Source organism: Chionomys nivalis, chromosome 3 (assembly GCF_950005125.1).
Source record: "Chionomys nivalis chromosome 3, mChiNiv1.1, whole genome shotgun sequence".
Lineage (NCBI taxonomy): Eukaryota > Metazoa > Chordata > Mammalia > Rodentia > Cricetidae > Chionomys > Chionomys nivalis.
The window spans coordinates 97,900,889-97,918,515 of record NC_080088.1 but is presented as its reverse complement, the minus strand read 5'-3'; the positions used below and the strand labels follow the sequence as shown (position 1 = coordinate 97,918,515).

The 17,627-nt window shown below is 53.3% G+C and overlaps 2 protein-coding genes across 2 annotated transcripts; one reads left to right on the top strand and one right to left on the bottom strand.

Annotated features, from left to right (window-relative positions):
• Window positions 1–203: 203 nt before the first annotated feature.
• Window positions 204–9,474, bottom strand: Lrwd1 (leucine rich repeats and WD repeat domain containing 1). Its single transcript, XM_057764384.1, has 15 exons — window positions 9,293–9,474; window positions 7,657–7,891; window positions 7,095–7,211; window positions 6,456–6,599; window positions 6,151–6,267; window positions 5,492–5,614; window positions 5,298–5,412; window positions 4,321–4,430; window positions 3,865–4,072; window positions 3,315–3,387; window positions 3,083–3,223; window positions 1,013–1,098; window positions 735–890; window positions 539–651; window positions 204–450 (listed from the first exon to the last, which is right to left on the bottom strand). Exons 1-15 carry the CDS (start codon window positions 9,370–9,372, stop codon window positions 310–312), a joined length of 1,959 nt encoding a protein of 652 aa, XP_057620367.1. The 5' UTR covers window positions 9,373–9,474; the 3' UTR covers window positions 204–309.
• A 119-nt stretch (window positions 9,475–9,593) lies between these two features.
• Window positions 9,594–15,716, top strand: Alkbh4 (alkB homolog 4, lysine demethylase). Its single transcript, XM_057763392.1, has 3 exons — window positions 9,594–9,726; window positions 12,820–12,983; window positions 14,277–15,716. The coding sequence occupies exons 2-3, from the start codon at window positions 12,924–12,926 to the stop codon at window positions 14,862–14,864; spliced, it is 648 nt and encodes a 215-aa protein (XP_057619375.1). The 5' UTR covers window positions 9,594–9,726; window positions 12,820–12,923; the 3' UTR covers window positions 14,865–15,716.
• Window positions 15,717–17,627: the final 1,911 nt, after the last annotated feature.

Here is a 17,627-nt window from a genome sequence, read left to right as displayed (position 1 = left end):
TACTTGATGGTGGCAGGTGACCAGGTGACCTGCCGGTCACACAGAGATCCTAACCACAAGCTGAGGCAGAACTTGGGGCTGCTGGGGAGGCAGAATGACGAAGCAGGTTTTGGATCTCTGCTGCCTCAGCTGCTGGGCATGCCTGAGTTAATCCAGGCAGGAACCCCAGAGAGGCCTGTGTTTCCACTCAGCTTCCACCGGCCTCTAGTCCACAATAGAGAATTTAATAAAAATACTCATTGGTACAAATTCCTCTACCACTAGCCCCAAGCTAATAAGCCATGTCCCTGGTCCACTGCTCTGGGCAAGCTAGTAACTCCTCCAGATGGACACGATGTTGGAGTCCGTCAGAGCAGTGAGGTAGGTAAAGGCTGCATTGGCCACTACTGTGTTTATCATGGTCTTGCTCACTGGTTGGCCCAGTGCCATTGGCTGAGGCCACTTGAGGATCTGAGGGGAAAAAAGAAGGCACTAGGCTCCTGCCTACCCAACAGCAGCCCAGGGTACCAGGAAGAGTGTGCAGGGTGCCCAACAGTACCTGGGTCGGAGCCTGCAGAGTTGTTGCTGGTGGAGGCCGCTGCTTTAGCAGGTTTTCAACATCATAGATCCACACACTGCCTTCCTCATCCCCACACAGCACGAGGTTTTTGTCTGCCAGGACAAGTGGGGGCCTAAGTTGGGGCCAGATTGGGATGGGAAGAGGGGGTGCCCACCAGTGGGGTAGGCGGGCTCACCAGGACAGGTGCTGAGTGAAAAGTAAGCCAAATTGGTGGATGACCACTGCAGCCGGGCCAGGAGAACCACAGGCAACACAGACTGGCTGCCCCGGCCTGTCCATGTCTGCCTCCAGCTCCATAGGTAGATGGTGCCCTGTCCGCTCCCTTTGGAGGCTGCAGGGAGAGGAGATGTGAGCTCAGGCCGGCTGTCACCACAACCTCCCGCTCTCCAACGGGTGCCTTAGCACCCTGAGAGTGAAGTCCCAGCCCAAGCTGTCCCAGCCGGGCTCACTCACCCACAACATCTTCATTCACAAAAGCCAGCCCGTCCACTCTCTGTCCCTCAGAGTCCTCAGAGAAGATGAATTCCACTTCACACACCCTGCAGAAGACATTAGCCTTACCCATGCACAGCCATGTGTTCACCCAAGGGGCTGCCTGGTCCTTGGCCCAGAGACCTTTAGCTTTGTCCTGCAGGGGAGCCACCTACTGGGGGTGTGAGTAGTCACAGGGGTGGAAGCACAGGCTCACAGGGGCTGGTCTTCCAGGACTGCAGGCCAGATGCTTCCAGTGCCACTCTTCCCATTCCAACTAAGGACAGAGCAGCTCCGGAAAGGAGGGGCTCACTGGCTCAGGAAGTAGATTGCTATGCAAGTTTGGTGCCCCAAATCTGACCTCCAGAACCCAGGTCAAGGTGGAAGAAACCCAACTCCAGAAAGTCCTCTAAACCTCCACACATGCCCACATACACACTCAATGGCAAAACCCAAAACCTGATCTGTATAGTGAGTTCCAGGCCATCCAGGGCTACATATTGAGACCTTGTCTCAAAAGAGTTGGGTGTGGTTCCATCTGGGAAGACATGGGCCTTCTTGCATCTGCCCAGAGGGCACACTCCGGCTAGGACATCCCAGGACAGAGCGTGAGACCACAAGGCATGGGGGAGGGCAGAATCTGGAACTGCGGATGTAGTCAAGGTAACTCCCAAGTATGACAGATGAACAGGAAACCTATGTCCACCAAGCAGCGGGATGCCACATCGGCATGCTTCTGCTGCAGCCCTGAGACCAGTGAGTCCTGTCAGCACCCCAAAATCCTTTCGGGGCTGTTCCTTATGCTGAGACTGCCACTCAAAGCATAGGCAAGTGTACTTAAGAGCTCAGGGAGCGGTGCTTGCTGCCAGGCCCAACGATCAGAGCTCAGTCCCTGGGAACCACATGGTGGAAGGAAAGCACCAGCCCTACATGTTCTCTGTGCTCCACGTGCACACCGCGGCATGTGTGTCCCGCTACACAAGTAAGTCAGTAAGTGTAATAAACATTTACAGGAAGGAATTTGCACCTCACACTGCTGTTGACTCTGGTCTCAAAAAAGAATGCTAATGAAGATGGACCTGGAGAACACAGTGTCCCTGGAACCACGTGAAGATGGATACTATACTAACTAGAGATTGCTCAGGTGAGGGAGGCAGGACGCAGGCTCCCCCAAGGCCTCCCAGATTGCTCTCTCTCTGGATTAAGGACAGTTTTAATATTCAAACCCCATCTCTACTCATGGGCTTCTGTGACAGACAGAACAAACCAAATTCTCCTGACACCACAGCCCACAAAACTCAGTGCCCACTGCCTGGGAGCCTCACTCCATGACATTTCCATCTGCCAAGCCAAGGTGGTCCATGAACGTTCCCCACTCCTGGCTGGCTGCACACTGCTGCCCCCTGGCAGCTCCAGGCTCTCTGCAGAGCAGTTCTGTCAGTCAGCAGGCTGCACCTTAGGACACGCCCCTTTGAAGTTACTCCTAGGGCCTTGTTTTCCACAAAAGAGCTCCTGCAGCCCAGACTAGCCTCCAACTCTCACGGAGCTGAGGATGACCTTGAACTTCTGATGTTCTGACCCTCTCATTAGCTGAGATAGCAGGCACAGGCCAGCACACCTGGTTTATGTGGCGCTGGGAGCTCCGTGCATCTCAGTGTTCTGCTCCAGCCCTAGCCCTCACATTTACCACCACGTCCCCCTAGGACAGGAACCCTATGCTGAGTGGTCTCAGGTCTTTCCACATAGGCAGATAGCCACAAAGCATCATCAGAGCTGCTTCCCTGCGTACATTCTATCTCTACCTTCACGATCCCTGGGCTACCTCACTGCCTCTTCTTCACAGATGAGGACACCATGCTAGCGGGAGGGTCACAGTGCTGAATGACAGGACTGGGGCTCAGGCAGTTGTCTGTGATGTGGTAATTAAGAAAACAGCCCCTGAACAGAGCTTCCAAGGCTGCCCAAGCAGCACTGTGATGTGCCCAGGGTCCCTGTGAACCCACGACACCCAGCTTGGGGGCCAAGCTTTCCAGACATCCCCGGCATCCTCACCTCTGCTTCTGGGGCTGATCGAGCCGAACATCCCAGCAGCAGCAACCTCCCTCGCAGCCAGCCAGCAGCAAGTCATCCGGGCAGGAGGCGACAGGGCAGAGGCGCAAGGGGGTAGAGCTGCAGCTGAGCACCAGGAGCTGGCTGCCAATGCGGGTGTGGAAAACCATGAGCTGTGGGCTGCAACCGTCACCCTTGGCAGCCCGCCCCTCTCTAGGCCCGTCTACAGCCTCACCTAGCCTGGAACTTATATTCGTGGTCGGGCACCCCAATGTCCCAGAGGATGATCCGTTTGTCGTAAGAGGCAGCTGAGGAGGGATGGAGGAAAAAGGTAGCCCCGAGAAGTTCCTGCCCCTCTTGCAGGCTGAGTCTGTGGGGTGGGTCCCTCAATCAACTAATCACAGGCAGGAAGAGCAAGCAGACTGTGGCTAGGACGAGAACTCAGGAGCCACGACCCCACAGTCCTGCCTGAACTCAGTGTGCACAGCATCACAGCCGTCTGTGTAGCCAGCACATCTGCCACCTTCGCTGGGCTCACCACACCCCAGGGGCAGGGTTATCTCCCCTGGTCCCAGGCAGAGAAACAGGAGCCTAGGTTGCTAGAAAACTTCAAGGCCACATAGCGTGCTGGAATAGAGATCCCGGTTGGCCAAGAAACTAACTCACATCTGACCAAAGCCATCTGTGCCCAGCATCCTGTGAACCCCGTCACTCCCAGAAAGAGACACAGGGCACCAGGGCAGAAAGCCTACGATGCTGAGGAAGCTCAGGGTTGAGGGTCTTACTGAAGAGGTGGCTCTCGTGGGTGGGGCTGAAGCAGAGGGTGGCAATGGCCTTCTTATGGGCCCGGATAACGCTGCAGCAAAAGCCTGCACGCACGTGGAGCAGCCGGACCATGCCTCGCAGGCCCGCAGCAGCCAGCATGTTCCAGCGCTTCTTGTGGCCTGCCTGTGTGACCACCGTCAGGGCTGTCCAGGCCACTGAGAAGAACTCCTGACAAGGGTGGGAAGAAAAAGGGAGGTGAGCACGGAATGAGGGGCAACCTGCTTGGAGGGCTCACCTGGGGCAGCGAGTCTCAACAACAGAGAAAAGCTCCCAGAGGGCTGTGGGCAGCGAGGAGCTGGGCAAGGGTTCAGAGGCAGAGCACTCACAGTGGGCCCGAGACCCTGGGTCACGAGGAGCAGAGTGAGGGCTCCTGTCCCAGGACCCAGCAGTCTTTGAGAAGAGGGCCCGGAACTCACCTCGCCTGGCACCTTGTATTTATGGAGCACGATGCCTGTCTGGCAGTCTATCACGCAGACAGCTTCTCCGCCACATGTGGCCACAGTCTGGGACGTGGCCCCCGAGTGCCCTGTTTTGTGTATCAGCCACATAAACATCTTTTCTGCAAAGTTCTTCCCTAGAGTCCCTTTTCCTGGCCTCCATGACAATTTCACTATTATTATTATTATTATTAGAGGTAAGGGGATAGAACCCAGAACCTCACACATGATAGGTAAGCGTTGTACCACTATACTACATCCATGGCCTTTTTACCTTTTAAAAAAACAAAACAAAACAGTGGTTATGAGCCTGGCGGTGGTGGCGCACGCCTTTAATCCCAGCACTCGGGAGGCAGAGGCAGGTGGATCTCTGTGAGTTCGAGACCAGCCTGGTCTACAAGAGCTAGTTCCAGGACAGGCTCCTCCAAAACCACAAAGAAACCCTGTCTCGAAAAACAAACCAACAAAAACAAAAACAAAAAAACAGTGGTTATGTACCTGTGTCATGTGGGGGTATGTGCACATGAGTGCAGGTGCCCACAGAGGCCAGAAGAGGGCATCAAATTCCCTGAAGCTGGCGTTACTGGCAGTTGTGAGCCGCCCATGGTGGGTGCTAGGAACCAAACTTCAGTCCTCTACAAGAGCAGCAGGCACTCTCAGCCAGTGTCTCTCCAGACCTGCCTTTTTCTTATTTTGCAACAGGGTTTCTCTGTGTGTAGCTCTGGCTGTCCTGGAACTCATTCTGTAGACCAGGCTGGCCTCGAACTCACAGAGATCATCCTGCTTCTGCCTCCAGGCTGCTGGGATTAAAGGTGTGTGCCACCACCCACTTCCAGCCCTTTCTTTCTACCCTAAAGCCAATCTCACTGAATTTCCCAGGTATCTTTTAATCTGACTCCCATTGAGCATCACTGTGTGGCCCAAGCTTCCCACTGCCCATCAGCCCCAGCACGCACCCTCCTCCCGGGCAGGCTCAAAGGCACAGGCCCACAGCTGAGTCTCCAGATCCTTCGGGCTGTTGTTTTTGCTATGGCACTGCAGGAAGTGCAGGGGTTCCAGGCGTAGGGCAGCCTGTGGGGATACAAGCGGTTACAGTTGCCACTCGGCCTGCTCCCTCCAGCACCCTCCCTCTGCTGACTGGAGAGCTTACCTGGCTTCCATCAGACTCCACAGGTGTACCCTCCATCTGGGTTGCTGAGGAGAAACACACTCGCTTGGTGGAAGGGAGGTCAAGCGGGACTTTATCTGGCCGTTTTGAGGCCACTGTTCTGGCCTGTGGAATGTGGGGGACTTGTATCCATGTCCCAGGGGTTTCCTCCCTTGGCTACAGGCTCAACTACACCCTTCAAAAGAATGAAGTGGAAAGAACCGAGCCACTGTCAGGGGGAGCTTGGCCTGTGTTTAGGGCTGGACACTTAAAATGTTCTCCAAGGATCAAAGGCTGAAAAGCTGCGTCACCAGCCTGCAGCCCCACTCAATACAGTGCAGGGGAAAGGACTTAGCACTGGGAGGCGTCCCTTTGAGGGGACACAGGGACACTGGCTACCACGAGGTTCACACAGATTCTTACTCTGGAAGCTCACACTATCGACAGCCTTGGAGCCAAGCAGCTATGGACTGAAACAATGAGCCAAAATGAACCTTTCCTTCCCGTGAGCCGCAGCAAGGGCTAGCTAACACACTCGGGCATCACCTGAGCTCACGCAGAGACCCTCTGCGTCCAGCTCCCCTGAGCTCACGCAGAGGCCCCCCTCCGTTCCAGCTCAGGAAGGCCCAGTGGCCCTCACAGCCGTGTGGAAACATACTCACCCTGAGCTTGGAGGCAGCTGCAGCCTGTGGAGGCTCCTTTGGTATATCCTTTGCTATGTTGGCTTCCTGTACCTGGGTCCCACCTGAGGTCACTAGTTTCTCAGCAATCATCTGCACCTGGGTGGGGTCAGGCCTTCAGCAGGCTGAGCAGTCTTTGGTGCCCCTAGCCTCTCCTCAGTATCTGGTCCCATCCCCTGAGCCATCTCACTCCCCACTGTCCCCCAATCCATCAGAGTCAGGACGTCCCCAGGACAACCAAGAACCAGGGAAGCCAACCCCCAGCACAGTGTCCCCCAGTGACACACCCGCCATTGCGTGAACTCGCTGAGAGACTCGGGACCATAGTGCACATCCCTGACTGCAGACCTCACGAAGTCAGCCTGGAGTTTGTCAGCAGCTTCCTCTTCAGGGCTCACAGTGGCCATGAACTTCTCCCAGTGAGCTGTGACCTGGCAGAAGAGGGACCCGATCCAGGGCCAGTCCAGCCTGGGTCTCCTGGCCACACACAGCACCGCCACCCTATCTCTTTCTGGGCACAAGGTGTGTTGACCATACCAGTTTCTGGAAACTTCTGAAAGCATAGCCTCTTATTCTCTACTAATAATACCTAAGTCACATGAGTTGAAACCAACCTGGTTCACCTGGGCAGACTGGTAATTCCAACACTTGGGAGGCTGGGGTGTCAGAGTCCTAGGTCATCTGGTCATATGTTAAGACCTTGTCTCAAAAAAACAAGCTGACCGCAGAGTTCTAGCCTCCTGGCTATACGCCTCGGAGACAGGGCCTCCAAATGCGGGAAGCAACAGAACCACTCAACACACCAGACTTGCGGCTGTCAGGGTAAGATCTCTGTTACACACACCCTAAAAATCCACTTCTGTCCCCCCCAATATCCTGCTGATGTGGCCAAGGCCCCATCTCCATCAGCTTTCCATCACCCTTACCCGGTTGGTCAGCTCCCGATCGAGGTTCTCCACCTGTGAGCAGGTGGAGGCTGTGTCCTTGCCATTGACCTTACGCAGCTTGGGCAGGAGAAAGGAGACTTTCAGGTTGTCATTGACCTAAGGGTGGAGGAATAGTGGAAAGGCAGGAGTAGCGGTGCGGGCCTGGAATCCCAGTATTCAGGGAGACTGTTCTAGGGATGCTCCATGGTTGGACGCTAGTCTGGGATACATAGTGAAGTGGAAGCTGGCCTGGGTTATAAAGCAAAACTTTGTCTCAAACTAGCAAAACAACAAAACCCCAAACAGGGTGGGTACCCAGCCCAGTTGAGGGATTGCTATCGTAGCGTGCTCAAAGTCCTGAGCTTGATCCCCAGTACTGCATAAACCAGGCCTGGTAGAGCATGGCCACCTCTGGAGCTCAGAGGCAGGAGGATCAGAAGCTCAAGGCCATCTTTGTCAACGTAGACAATTTGAAGCCAGCGGGCTACATGAGACCCTGCGTCGCCCGAGTCTGCCCCAGAGTCCTGGTCCTTAGCACTGAGCTGGTCAGACCCCCGCTCACCGTCAGGAAGGGGTTGCCTTCCAGGTTGAGTTCCTCGAGGTTCGGAAACTGGCTCAAGGCAGTCACATCTCCCAGCTGGTTGTTGGCGCAGCGAAGGATGAGCAGTTGAGACAGGCCCAGGTGGGCAGGCAATGTCTCCAGCAGGTTGTCAGAGAGGTCAAGCTCCTTCAACTGCTTCAGACGCCCCAGGAGACTGGGGTCCAAGTGCTCTGACCGCAGCTTCAGTCCCGAGAGACTGGGGGGAGGGCAGAGATGAAAAGCTCAGGAGGCTGGGCAGACCCTTTCACCAGTTACCCTCATCTGCCCTAAAGGGATTTGCACCAAGCAATCTCTTACGGATAAGAATAAGCCTAGGCTTATTTTTTTTAGACTTGACTAGCCTGGAATTCACTACATATATTAGGCTGGCCTCAAAACTCAGAGAGATCCAATCCACAACTCACTGTGTAGTCCAGGAAAGCCTTGAACATACTCTCCTGCCTTTATCTCACCCGGAGCAATTCAGGTGGGAAGGGAAGCCTATGGAGACTCCAGCTTTCTTTTAGTCTGACAAACGCTCTACCAACGGAGCTGTAGCCTCTCCCACTTTTTAAAAAAGATTTATTTAGCCTGGTCTACAAGAGCTAGTTCCAGGACAGGCTCCAAAACCACAGAGAAACCCTGTCTCAAAAACCAAAAAAAAAAAAAAGATTTATTTAATGCATACTTGTGTTTTGCCTGTACATATTCTGTGTGAGGATGTTGGATCCCCTGGACCTGGAGTTACAGACAATTGTGAGCTGTCATGTGGGTGCTGGGAATCGAACCCAAGACCTCTGGAAGAGCGGCTAGTTCTCTTAAACTGCTGAGCCATCTCTCCAGCCCCCATCTCCCCCACTTTTCAGATTACATTTTTATTTATTATGGTGTGCAGGTGCGTGTGGTATGTGTGTCTGTATGAATGGACGCAGTCCAAGGCGTGGGTATGGAGGCCTGGTTTAGGGATTGACCTCAGGCTTGGTGAAAGGCATCTTTACCCGAGGGGCCATTTCTCTGGCCCGACTTCCCTCCAGCACTTGGAAGGCAGGCGGATGGTTGTGAGTTCGAGGCCAGCCTGGTCCACAAAGAGAGTTTCAGGACAACAAGGACTGTTACACAGAAAGACCCTGCCTGGAAAAACAAAAAGTTTTCTTTTTGAGACAGGGTCTCAACCCGTTGCCCAGGTTAACTTCAACGCACGACGTTCGCCTTGTGCGGGGGTCCTGAGTGCTAGATCTCGTAATTAGAACCTAAGGCCTCCAAGTTCCCACTTGAATGTTTTGGTTTTTTTTTTTCTCGTTCCTGCATGCTCCTTCTGTGGTACTCACTTCCTCAATATCCCAGAGAGTGCTGTCTTTCCACCCTCCGCAGGGCTAAGTGAGCTCGCTGCAGGTTCGCCTGACCCTGGGCTAAGGTTACCAATCGCTCCCGCATCACTGTTGGTCGCGAGACACAGGCTTGACGGGGACCCGAAACCGCCCACTAACAGAATAACGTGAACAGGCAGGGACGGGAAGGGATCTGAGCCTTGCACCCCGCCCATCAGGCGACCCATGGGGGGAAAAGAATCCCGCAGGACCCCTCGCCCCATCCGCTTCAACACCGCTATAGATCTTACTCCAGACTCCGGATCTTCCCCAGACTGTTGGTCTTGGGTCGCCCGCGTTGAAAGAGCAGCCGCTGCGTAAGGAGAGCCATAGATATCCGAGGGCTCAACCGAACCCGCGCCTCCACGAAGGCCGGTTACTAACGAACGCAGCCACAGAGCCCAGGAGATGGCGCGCAGCAACCCCTTAAGACTCCATGGCGACCGGAAGGAAGCAGAACGCTCCCTGCCTCCTGTCTCCACGTGCAAGGACTACAACTCCCAGCGGCCCCTGCGCCTCGCGCTTGCGCTCTGGTTACTTGGAAGGCGATATGGCGGCTACAACGGCCGCGGCTGCAGTGGTTGAAGCGACTCAATTGCAGGCTTGCGGCTGCAAGGGCATCCGGACCTGTCTTATTTGCGAGAGACAGCGCCACGGGCCCCCGCCTTGGCAGATCTCCCCTCAGGTACGGACTGGGAAAAGAGTCAAACCCAGAAAAGAGTTTTCCTCTTTATGGGAAACTGAGACCCAAGCTTGCCTGTGAAACGGGCGGGGATCAAAGCCTCGCGGTAGGGGAGTCGCTGGGAACGCTCATAGCTTTGTTATTCACAACAATCAAGAGATGGGCGCTCCCTAAGTGCCATCATCTGAAAATGAATGAATGAGCGGGGAGAGCTGCTGCACGCCGAGATTCCTGCGTTTGAAAAGCGGTGGTAGGAGACCCAGAAGTTTGTAGCCAACCTCGGCCACGCAGCAGTTTGAGGAGGGGTCTTGGAAGTAGGGAAGCGGCGATGAGACATCACCTCTGTGACTTTTAAGTAGGGAGCGGCAACAGACTTGGACTTAATACCTGGGGTGGGGAAATTCTGAAGGGGTTTTAAAGAACGCTCCTTTAAAAAGTCAAGCTTTCAAAGGATCTTTGGGTGAGGAAACTGGAAAGCCAGTGGGAAGTGTCTCTCTTGGTGCTAAAATGTCCAACATGTGAAAAAACCTGCGTGGACTGCCTCACAAGTAGTCTGTAGCCAGAGCTCCGAGCAGCAGCCACAGCAACCAAAGGGTGGCCACTACCCAAGTGTTCATTACCAGTGGTGGTGCTGGGATCTTCTGAGTTCTGACCTGGCAGCTGAAAGCAGGAAGCTTGGGTGGGAGTAAAGACAGCTGCCGCTTCATAGCAAGTTTAAAACCAGACTAAACTACATAAGACTGTGTCTCAAAAGAACAAAGGAAAGACAGACACAATAAACTGATGAATTATTAAAAAATATCTGTGATATCTACACAATAGGTTGTTATATAACCTTGGAAAGGAAGGCAATTCCAACATAGTTATGTGTGGACGTGATGCCAAATGAAAGAAGCTAATCACTGGCTAGCGTGTGGCTCAGTGGGGGAGCCCCTGCCTTGAATCTCCCCAGTGAGGGGCTGGGGTGTGGCTCAATGGTAGAGCACCTGCCTAGAATCCCCCAGTGAGGGGCTGGGGTGTGGCTCAGTGGTAGAGCACCTGCCTAGATCCCCCAGTGAGGGGGCTGGGGTGTGGCTCAGTGGTAGAGCACCTGCCTAGATCCCCCAGTGAGGGGCTGGGGTGTGGCTCAGTGGTAGAGCACCTGCCTAGATCCCCCAGTGAGGGGGCAGGGAAGCTAGCTCAGCAGTTAAAAACACATCCTGGTCTTGCAGAGGACCTACTTTTGGTTCCTAGCACCCAGACCAGGTGGCTGACAACTGCCTTCATAACTCTAGGTCCAAATGGATCTGGCTCCCTCTTCTGGCCTCTAAGGGCACCTGCGGTCACATGTACATTGCCACACACAAATACACACATAAAAACATAATTTGGAAAAAAAAAAGAACTTGAAGAATGTCCTAGTGAGGGTGGGATGTAAGATGTAACTCAGTGGTAGCGTGCTTGCCTAACGTGCTAGGCCCTGGGTTCTGTCTACACACACACACACACACACACACACACACACACACTGCCATTCCAGCAGGAGAGATATTGTGTGTGCAATCTCTCTTATATGAAGTATCTAAAGTAGTTAGAATGGTGGGTGTCAGGTTCTGGGGGAGAAGAGAACGGAGAATTAGTGTTTAATGGTATCTGGTTTCAGTTTTGCAAAAAAATGAGAGTTCTAGAAGTGGATGATCATGGCGGTTCTATACCAGTGCCCATTTACTTACTCCCTGAACTGGACAGGGAGATGGTTAAGACACTGAATATGTTTGTCCTACAAGGTCCTGGGGGCTGGGTCTCGTGGAGCCCACGTTTACTATCTAGTGATAGACGGCCATGAGGTCCTGATCACCCTGCTCTGTACATGAGAATGACAAATGTATTGTGCAGCGCTGGGGATGGAGCCCAGGGCTTCGTGCATGCTAGGCAGGCACTCTGCCAACTGAGCTACAGCCTCTGATCTCAGCTACCCGCCTCTTTTTAATAATAATTTGTTTGCTGGGTGGTGGTGGCACACACTTTTCATCCCAACACTTGGAAGGCAGAGGCAGGAGAATCTCTGTGAGTTTGAGGCCAGCCTGGTTTACAAGAACTAGTTCCAGGACTGGCTCCAAAGCAATACAGAGAAACCCTGTCTCAAAAACAAACAAACAAACAAAAAAGAATAATTTAATTTTATTTTATAAGCACTGGCATTTTGCCAGCATGCATGTCTGTGTGAGAGTTTCGGGTTCCCAGGAACTGAAGTTAGACAGTTGTGAGCTGCCATATGGGTGCTGGGAATTGAACCCCAGTTCTCTGGAAGAGCAGCCAGTGCTTTTAACTACTAACCCATCCCTCCATCCCTCCGGTCCCTATGCTGACCTTTTTGCACGAATTTCAGCTACTGCTCCTCTCAGGAGGCAGGAGCTGGGCTGAGGAAGATGAGAATCCCTGGCTTCCAACAAGCCTTGTCCAGTCCCTGGCCACCAAGACCACAGCCTCAGGGTTGGCCGACTTCTCAGACTCCCGATACAGCCTGTGTCCTTTTGTCCTCTTGACCCTGAGGGCAGGAGGTACCCACAATGCCAAAGGAAGAGTGCCCACATCCATTAATTCAGGGATGAGAATCCTCCTGCTCTAGAGGGCTGCAGGCCTGGGGCTGCAGCCTGTCTGTGTCGTCCCGGGACTCCAGACACCTCTCCACATGGCCTCAGTCCCAAGAAGAGCATTGGAACCCCAGCGGCCAGAAGATCCTGGGGACCTAAGGCACATGTGGGTATCATGGGTCTTTGGGGGTTCTGGGGTGCTTCTGTTTGGGATGTGTGTGTGTGAGTGTGTGTGTGTGTGTGTGTGTGTGCGGGTACATGTGTACACATGGAGGCAAGAACAACCTCAGACACCCAACTTGTTTTTTGAGACAGGGTCTCTCAGTGGCGTAGAACTTCCAAGTAGGCCAGGCCAGCTTGATCTTCTCATCTCTGCCTCCCCTGCTCTGGGATTGTTGGTTTTGGGGGACCGAACTCAGGTCCTGGTGCTTGCAAGGTCAGCAGTTGGCCGTCTGAGCCATCATCACTCCCTCCTATCTCTGTTTACAGAAAAAATACCATTTCCTTTACTGCCCGGACACAGGCTGGGCCGTGGGGCCCCAGGACTCTGACTTTGAAGGTTGGGCCTTCCCGTTCCCGGGAGTGACTCTGCTAGAGGACTTTGTGACCCCAGAGGAAGAGACTGAGATGGTGCGGCTGATGGACACTGACCCCTGGAAGCTCTCTCAGTCTGGGCGGAGGAAACAGGTATGGTGGCCCTAGCTGGACCAAGGGGCAGTCCCTTTGCTGGGATCCCTGGTTATCTCCTGGAGGGAGTGGGTGGCCAGTCACGGGACGTGGGCTTCCTCATCAAGCAGGGCCACGGCCGCCGGCAGTCTATGCTGCTGTGTCATTGGTTGGGAGCGATGATGGTAATTATGACCCTGCCCGGCTCCTGGAGCCTGCCAGGCTCCATCCATCCCAGCCTGTCCCTTATCCCTCACTCATTCTATGTCTGGACTCCTGATAGGCCCTTAGGGATAGTGGTACCCTTCCTCCTGTTTCTCCTCTTCCTCATTAGCTCCCCCTCACTCAACTCCCACAATTCAGTCAGCTCCTGTAGCGGTTTCAAAGGTGCCCCTTCACCCTTTGTTCTGTTTTTTTTTGTTGTTGTTGTTTTTTTTGTTTTTTTTTTTTTGTTTTTCGAAACAGGGTTTCTCTGTGGCTTTGGAGCCTGTCCTGGAACTAGCTCTTGTAGACCAGGCTGGTCTCGAACTCACAGAGATCCGCCTGCCTCTGCCTCCCGAGTGCTGGGATTAAAGGCGTGCGCCACCATCGCCCGGCCACCCTTTGTTCTGGCACGGAGTGTTTGGTTAGAGCTCTGGGGACATCAGCCAATAAGAGTTCCCTTCAAGTTTCTCCCTGAGCTGGGACCACCCCAGCCACCCACTCTGCCCCTGACCCTCAGGTCGAACTGTATGGCTTACATGGGGACCTTGTTCTCTTACCCACCCCACCTTGTGTTGTACCTGTCCCTTCTCCCTCCATGAAGCCCCCAGCCACACGGTCTCATAGAACCCACTTGCCATGTGGATGAGCTTCTGGTCCTCCTGCCTCCACTCCACAAGGGCACACTGTACTGGTGGTAGGCACTACTACACTGGCATTGCTTCTCCTTCAAGACAGGGTCTCGGTCTGGAGAGATGGCTCAGAGGTTAAGAGCATTGCCTGCTCTTCCAAAGGTCCTGAGTTCAATTCCCAGCAACCACATGGTGGCTCACAACCATCTATCTGTAAAGGGGTCTGGTGTCCTCTTCTGGTCTGCAGGCATACACACAAACAGAATATTGTATACATAATAAATAAATAAATATAAAAAACCCTATTTAAAAAAAAAAAAGGGGTCTCACGCTATAGCCCATCTGGCCTTGAACTCCAGACAGTCCTCCTGCCTGAGCTTCCTAGGTGCTTAGATTGCATGCATGCACCAGCCATGCCCAGCTTGTGGTTGGCATTTCCTAAGATGAGCCCCTCCTCTGCTCCTTCCTGTCTCTACTCCAGGACTACGGCCCGAAGGTCAATTTTCGGAAGCAGAAGCTGAAGATGGCTGGCTTCCAGGGTCTCCCCAGCTTCAGCCAGAAGGTGGTCCAGAGAATGGGCCTCTACCGGGGACTGGAGGACTTCCAGCCCGTAGAACAGTGTAATCTGGACTACAGCCCAGAGCGGGGCTCGGCCATCGACCCCCACCTGGATGATGCCTGGCTGTGGGGCGAGCGGCTGGTGAGCCTCAACCTCCTGTCAGCCACCGTGGTGTCCATGTCCTGTGAAGCCCCTGGCAGCCTGCTGCTCTGCTCGGCCCCCTCCATGGGACCTGATGCTCCTGAGGGCAGCGTCGGGGCCCCTAGCAGGTCTGTCCCCTGCCAGGAGGTGGAGGTAGCCATCTCTGTGCCCTGCCGCTCTCTGCTGGTGCTCACGGGGGCTGCACGGCACCAGTGGGCACATGCCATCCACCGCAGACACATCAAGGCTCGCCGTGTCTGTGCCACCTTCAGAGAGCTGGCCAGCGAGTTCCTGCCCGGGGGAAAACAGCAAGAACTGGGGCGGGAGCTGCTGCAGGCTGCACTTTCCTTCCAAGGAAGGCCCGTGTGAGCGCGTCCCTGGGGAGCATGGGCACAAGAGCTGGCACCGGCCTGGCTGGAAACACGGCTCCACCATAACCATTAAGGGAGCGAACACTGAGGTCTCTCCACAGCTCATTAGAGTCATTGTTTTTTTTTTTTCTTTGAGACAAGGTCTTGTGTATCCTAGGCTGCCTTCAAGTGGATTCTGTAGCCAAGGAAGACCTTGAATTCTTGATCCTTCTGCCACCACTTCCAGAGTGCCTGGGTTCCTGGTGCGCAGCTGGCAGTCCTGGCTTTATCATGGTTGTTTGGTTTCTCTTCTTTTTGAGCAGGGTCTCTGGCCTAGACTGGCCTCAAACTCCCTTTATAGCCAAGGATGACTTTGAACTTCTGATCTGCCTCTACCTCCTGAATGCTGGGGTTGCCAGTGTGCACCCCCACGCTCAGTTGTTGTTTTTTTTTTTTTTTTTTGGTACTGGGATAGAACCCAGGGCTTCCTGCTTGCTAAGCAAGTGCTCTGCCAACAAAGCTATACTCCTACCCTGTTGGGTGTTTTCAGACAAGGCAGGCCTGGACTCACTATGTAGCCTGTGACCCCAGATGTCATGAGCATCACATACCCGGCCTGGAGCTGGTTCTGATGGGCCTGGATCTTGGATGCTCTTTGGGTTATTTAATTTGTCACAGTTTGGAGGTATTCGGTCTTTTAAAACCTTAGTATCCGGGAGAAGCAAGAAGGCTCCGTGGGTAAACGTGCACCACCAAGTCTGACTGCCTGAGTCCAGTCTTTGCAATCCCCATGGTAGAGGGAGTGAACCCGCTCCTGAAGTCGTCCTCTGGCCTCCACACACTCACTGCCCCTCTGACAAACTTTATAATAAAAGAGAAAACAGAAAAACCTTGTTGCCATGTGAAATGTTTTTCTCCTTTTCCCATCTCTGTGTGAAGGAGTCGCGGTTACTTTGTTATTGTTTTAAGACAGGGGTGGGGGGTGGGGGGGTGGTCTCTCTCACTGTGGAGCCTTGGCTGGCTTGGAACTTTGTAGACCAGACTGGCCATGAACTCACAGAAATTCTTCTGTCTCTGCCTCTGAGTGAGTGCTGGGATTAAAGATATACACCATTCCACCATGCCCAACCTTTTTCCTTTATTAGATAAGTTCTCCATTTGTAGCCCAGGCTAGCCTCAAACACTCAAACATTGACCCAGGGATCAAACTTATTTTTTAAAATTACATTTATTTTTTTGTTTGTTTATTTATAGGAGTAGGGCACATTAGGTAGTGGTGGTGCACCACTTCAATCCCAGTACTTGGGAGGCAGAGGCAGGTGGAGCTCAGAGTGCTAGGCCAGCCTGGTCTACAGAGTGAGTTCCAGGACAGCCAGGGATACAGAGAGAAACCCTGTCTCAAAAACAAACAGAAAGGAAAGAAAGAAAGAAATTCGAAATTGCTGAGCAGGGTACATGGGGAGGACAGAAGGCAGAGAGCAGGCCAGGCGGGTGTTGGGCGTTATTTGGCTGGCCTTCATGACAGCTCTGTCCTGAGGCTCTGAGGACAGAACACACTGTCCTGCACCCCCAGAAAAGGGTCACAGCCCTAGGTTTGTTTCTTTTAAGATACAAATTTTGGTGTGTTTCTGGGGGGTGAAGGCTGCCACGTTTATGTGGGTACACATGCATTTGCTGTGTGCATGTATCTGGGGGCTAGAGGTCAACAGCTGTGTTTATTATCGTTGTTGTTGTTGCTGTTTCAAGGCAGGCTTTCTTGCCGGGCGTTGGTGGCGCACGCCTTTAATCCCAGCACTCGGGAGGCAGAGGCAGGCGAATCTCTGTGAGTTCAAGTCCAACCTGGTCTACAAGAGCTAGTTTTGGACAGGCTCCAAAACCACAGAGAAACCCTGTCTCGAAAAACCAAAAAAAAAAAAAAAAAAAAAAAAAAGACAGGCTTTCTCTGTGTAGCCCTGGCTTGTCCAGAAACTCACTCTGTAGACCAGGCTGGCCTCGAACTCTCAGAGATCTACCTGCCTCTGCCTCCCACGTGCTGGGATTAGAGGTGTGTGCCACTACTGCCCAGGTACGTTCAAATTTATTTATCTTGGTGTATGGGATGTGTGAGATCAGAGAACCATTTAAGGGAATCAATTTTCTCCTTTCCTTGTGTTGGTTCTGGGGCTTGACATTAACCTTGGCAGCCAAGACCTTTACCATCTGAGCCATGCCAGCAGCCCAGCTACTGTTGTTCAGGTGCCATGCATTTTGTTTGTAAAACAGGGTCTCTCATTTGCCTGGATCTCTCCAAGTAGGCTGAGCTGGTGGGCACCGGGCACAAAAACCTGCCTTTCTCCTCCTTGCTAGCTCTGGAATTACACCTGCCCCATAACCAGCTCTGTGGGCTTTGGGGATTGAAATCATGTCTTCATGGTTGCAGGCCAAGTTATTCACTGACTGAGCTCAACTTCCCAGCCTCTGTTTTAATTTCTTATTTTTATTTGGGAAATTAGCATATTTTATGGGTGTTTTGCATGCATATATTATCTGTACACCATATGTGTGCAGTACCCACAGAGTCCAGAAGAGGGCATTGGATTCCGTGGACCTGGAGTTAGAGACATTTGTGAGCTTTCTTGTGGGTGCTAGGAATCAAACCCTGTCTCCTCTGGAAGGGCAGCCAATGTGCTTAACCACAGAACCATCCCTCCAGTCCCAACAGGTCTGTTCTTGCTGATACCTCTCAGAACTAGCTGAGAGTCGGGGACTATCTAGGAAGTCTGTACCAGGACTGAAGAAAGCC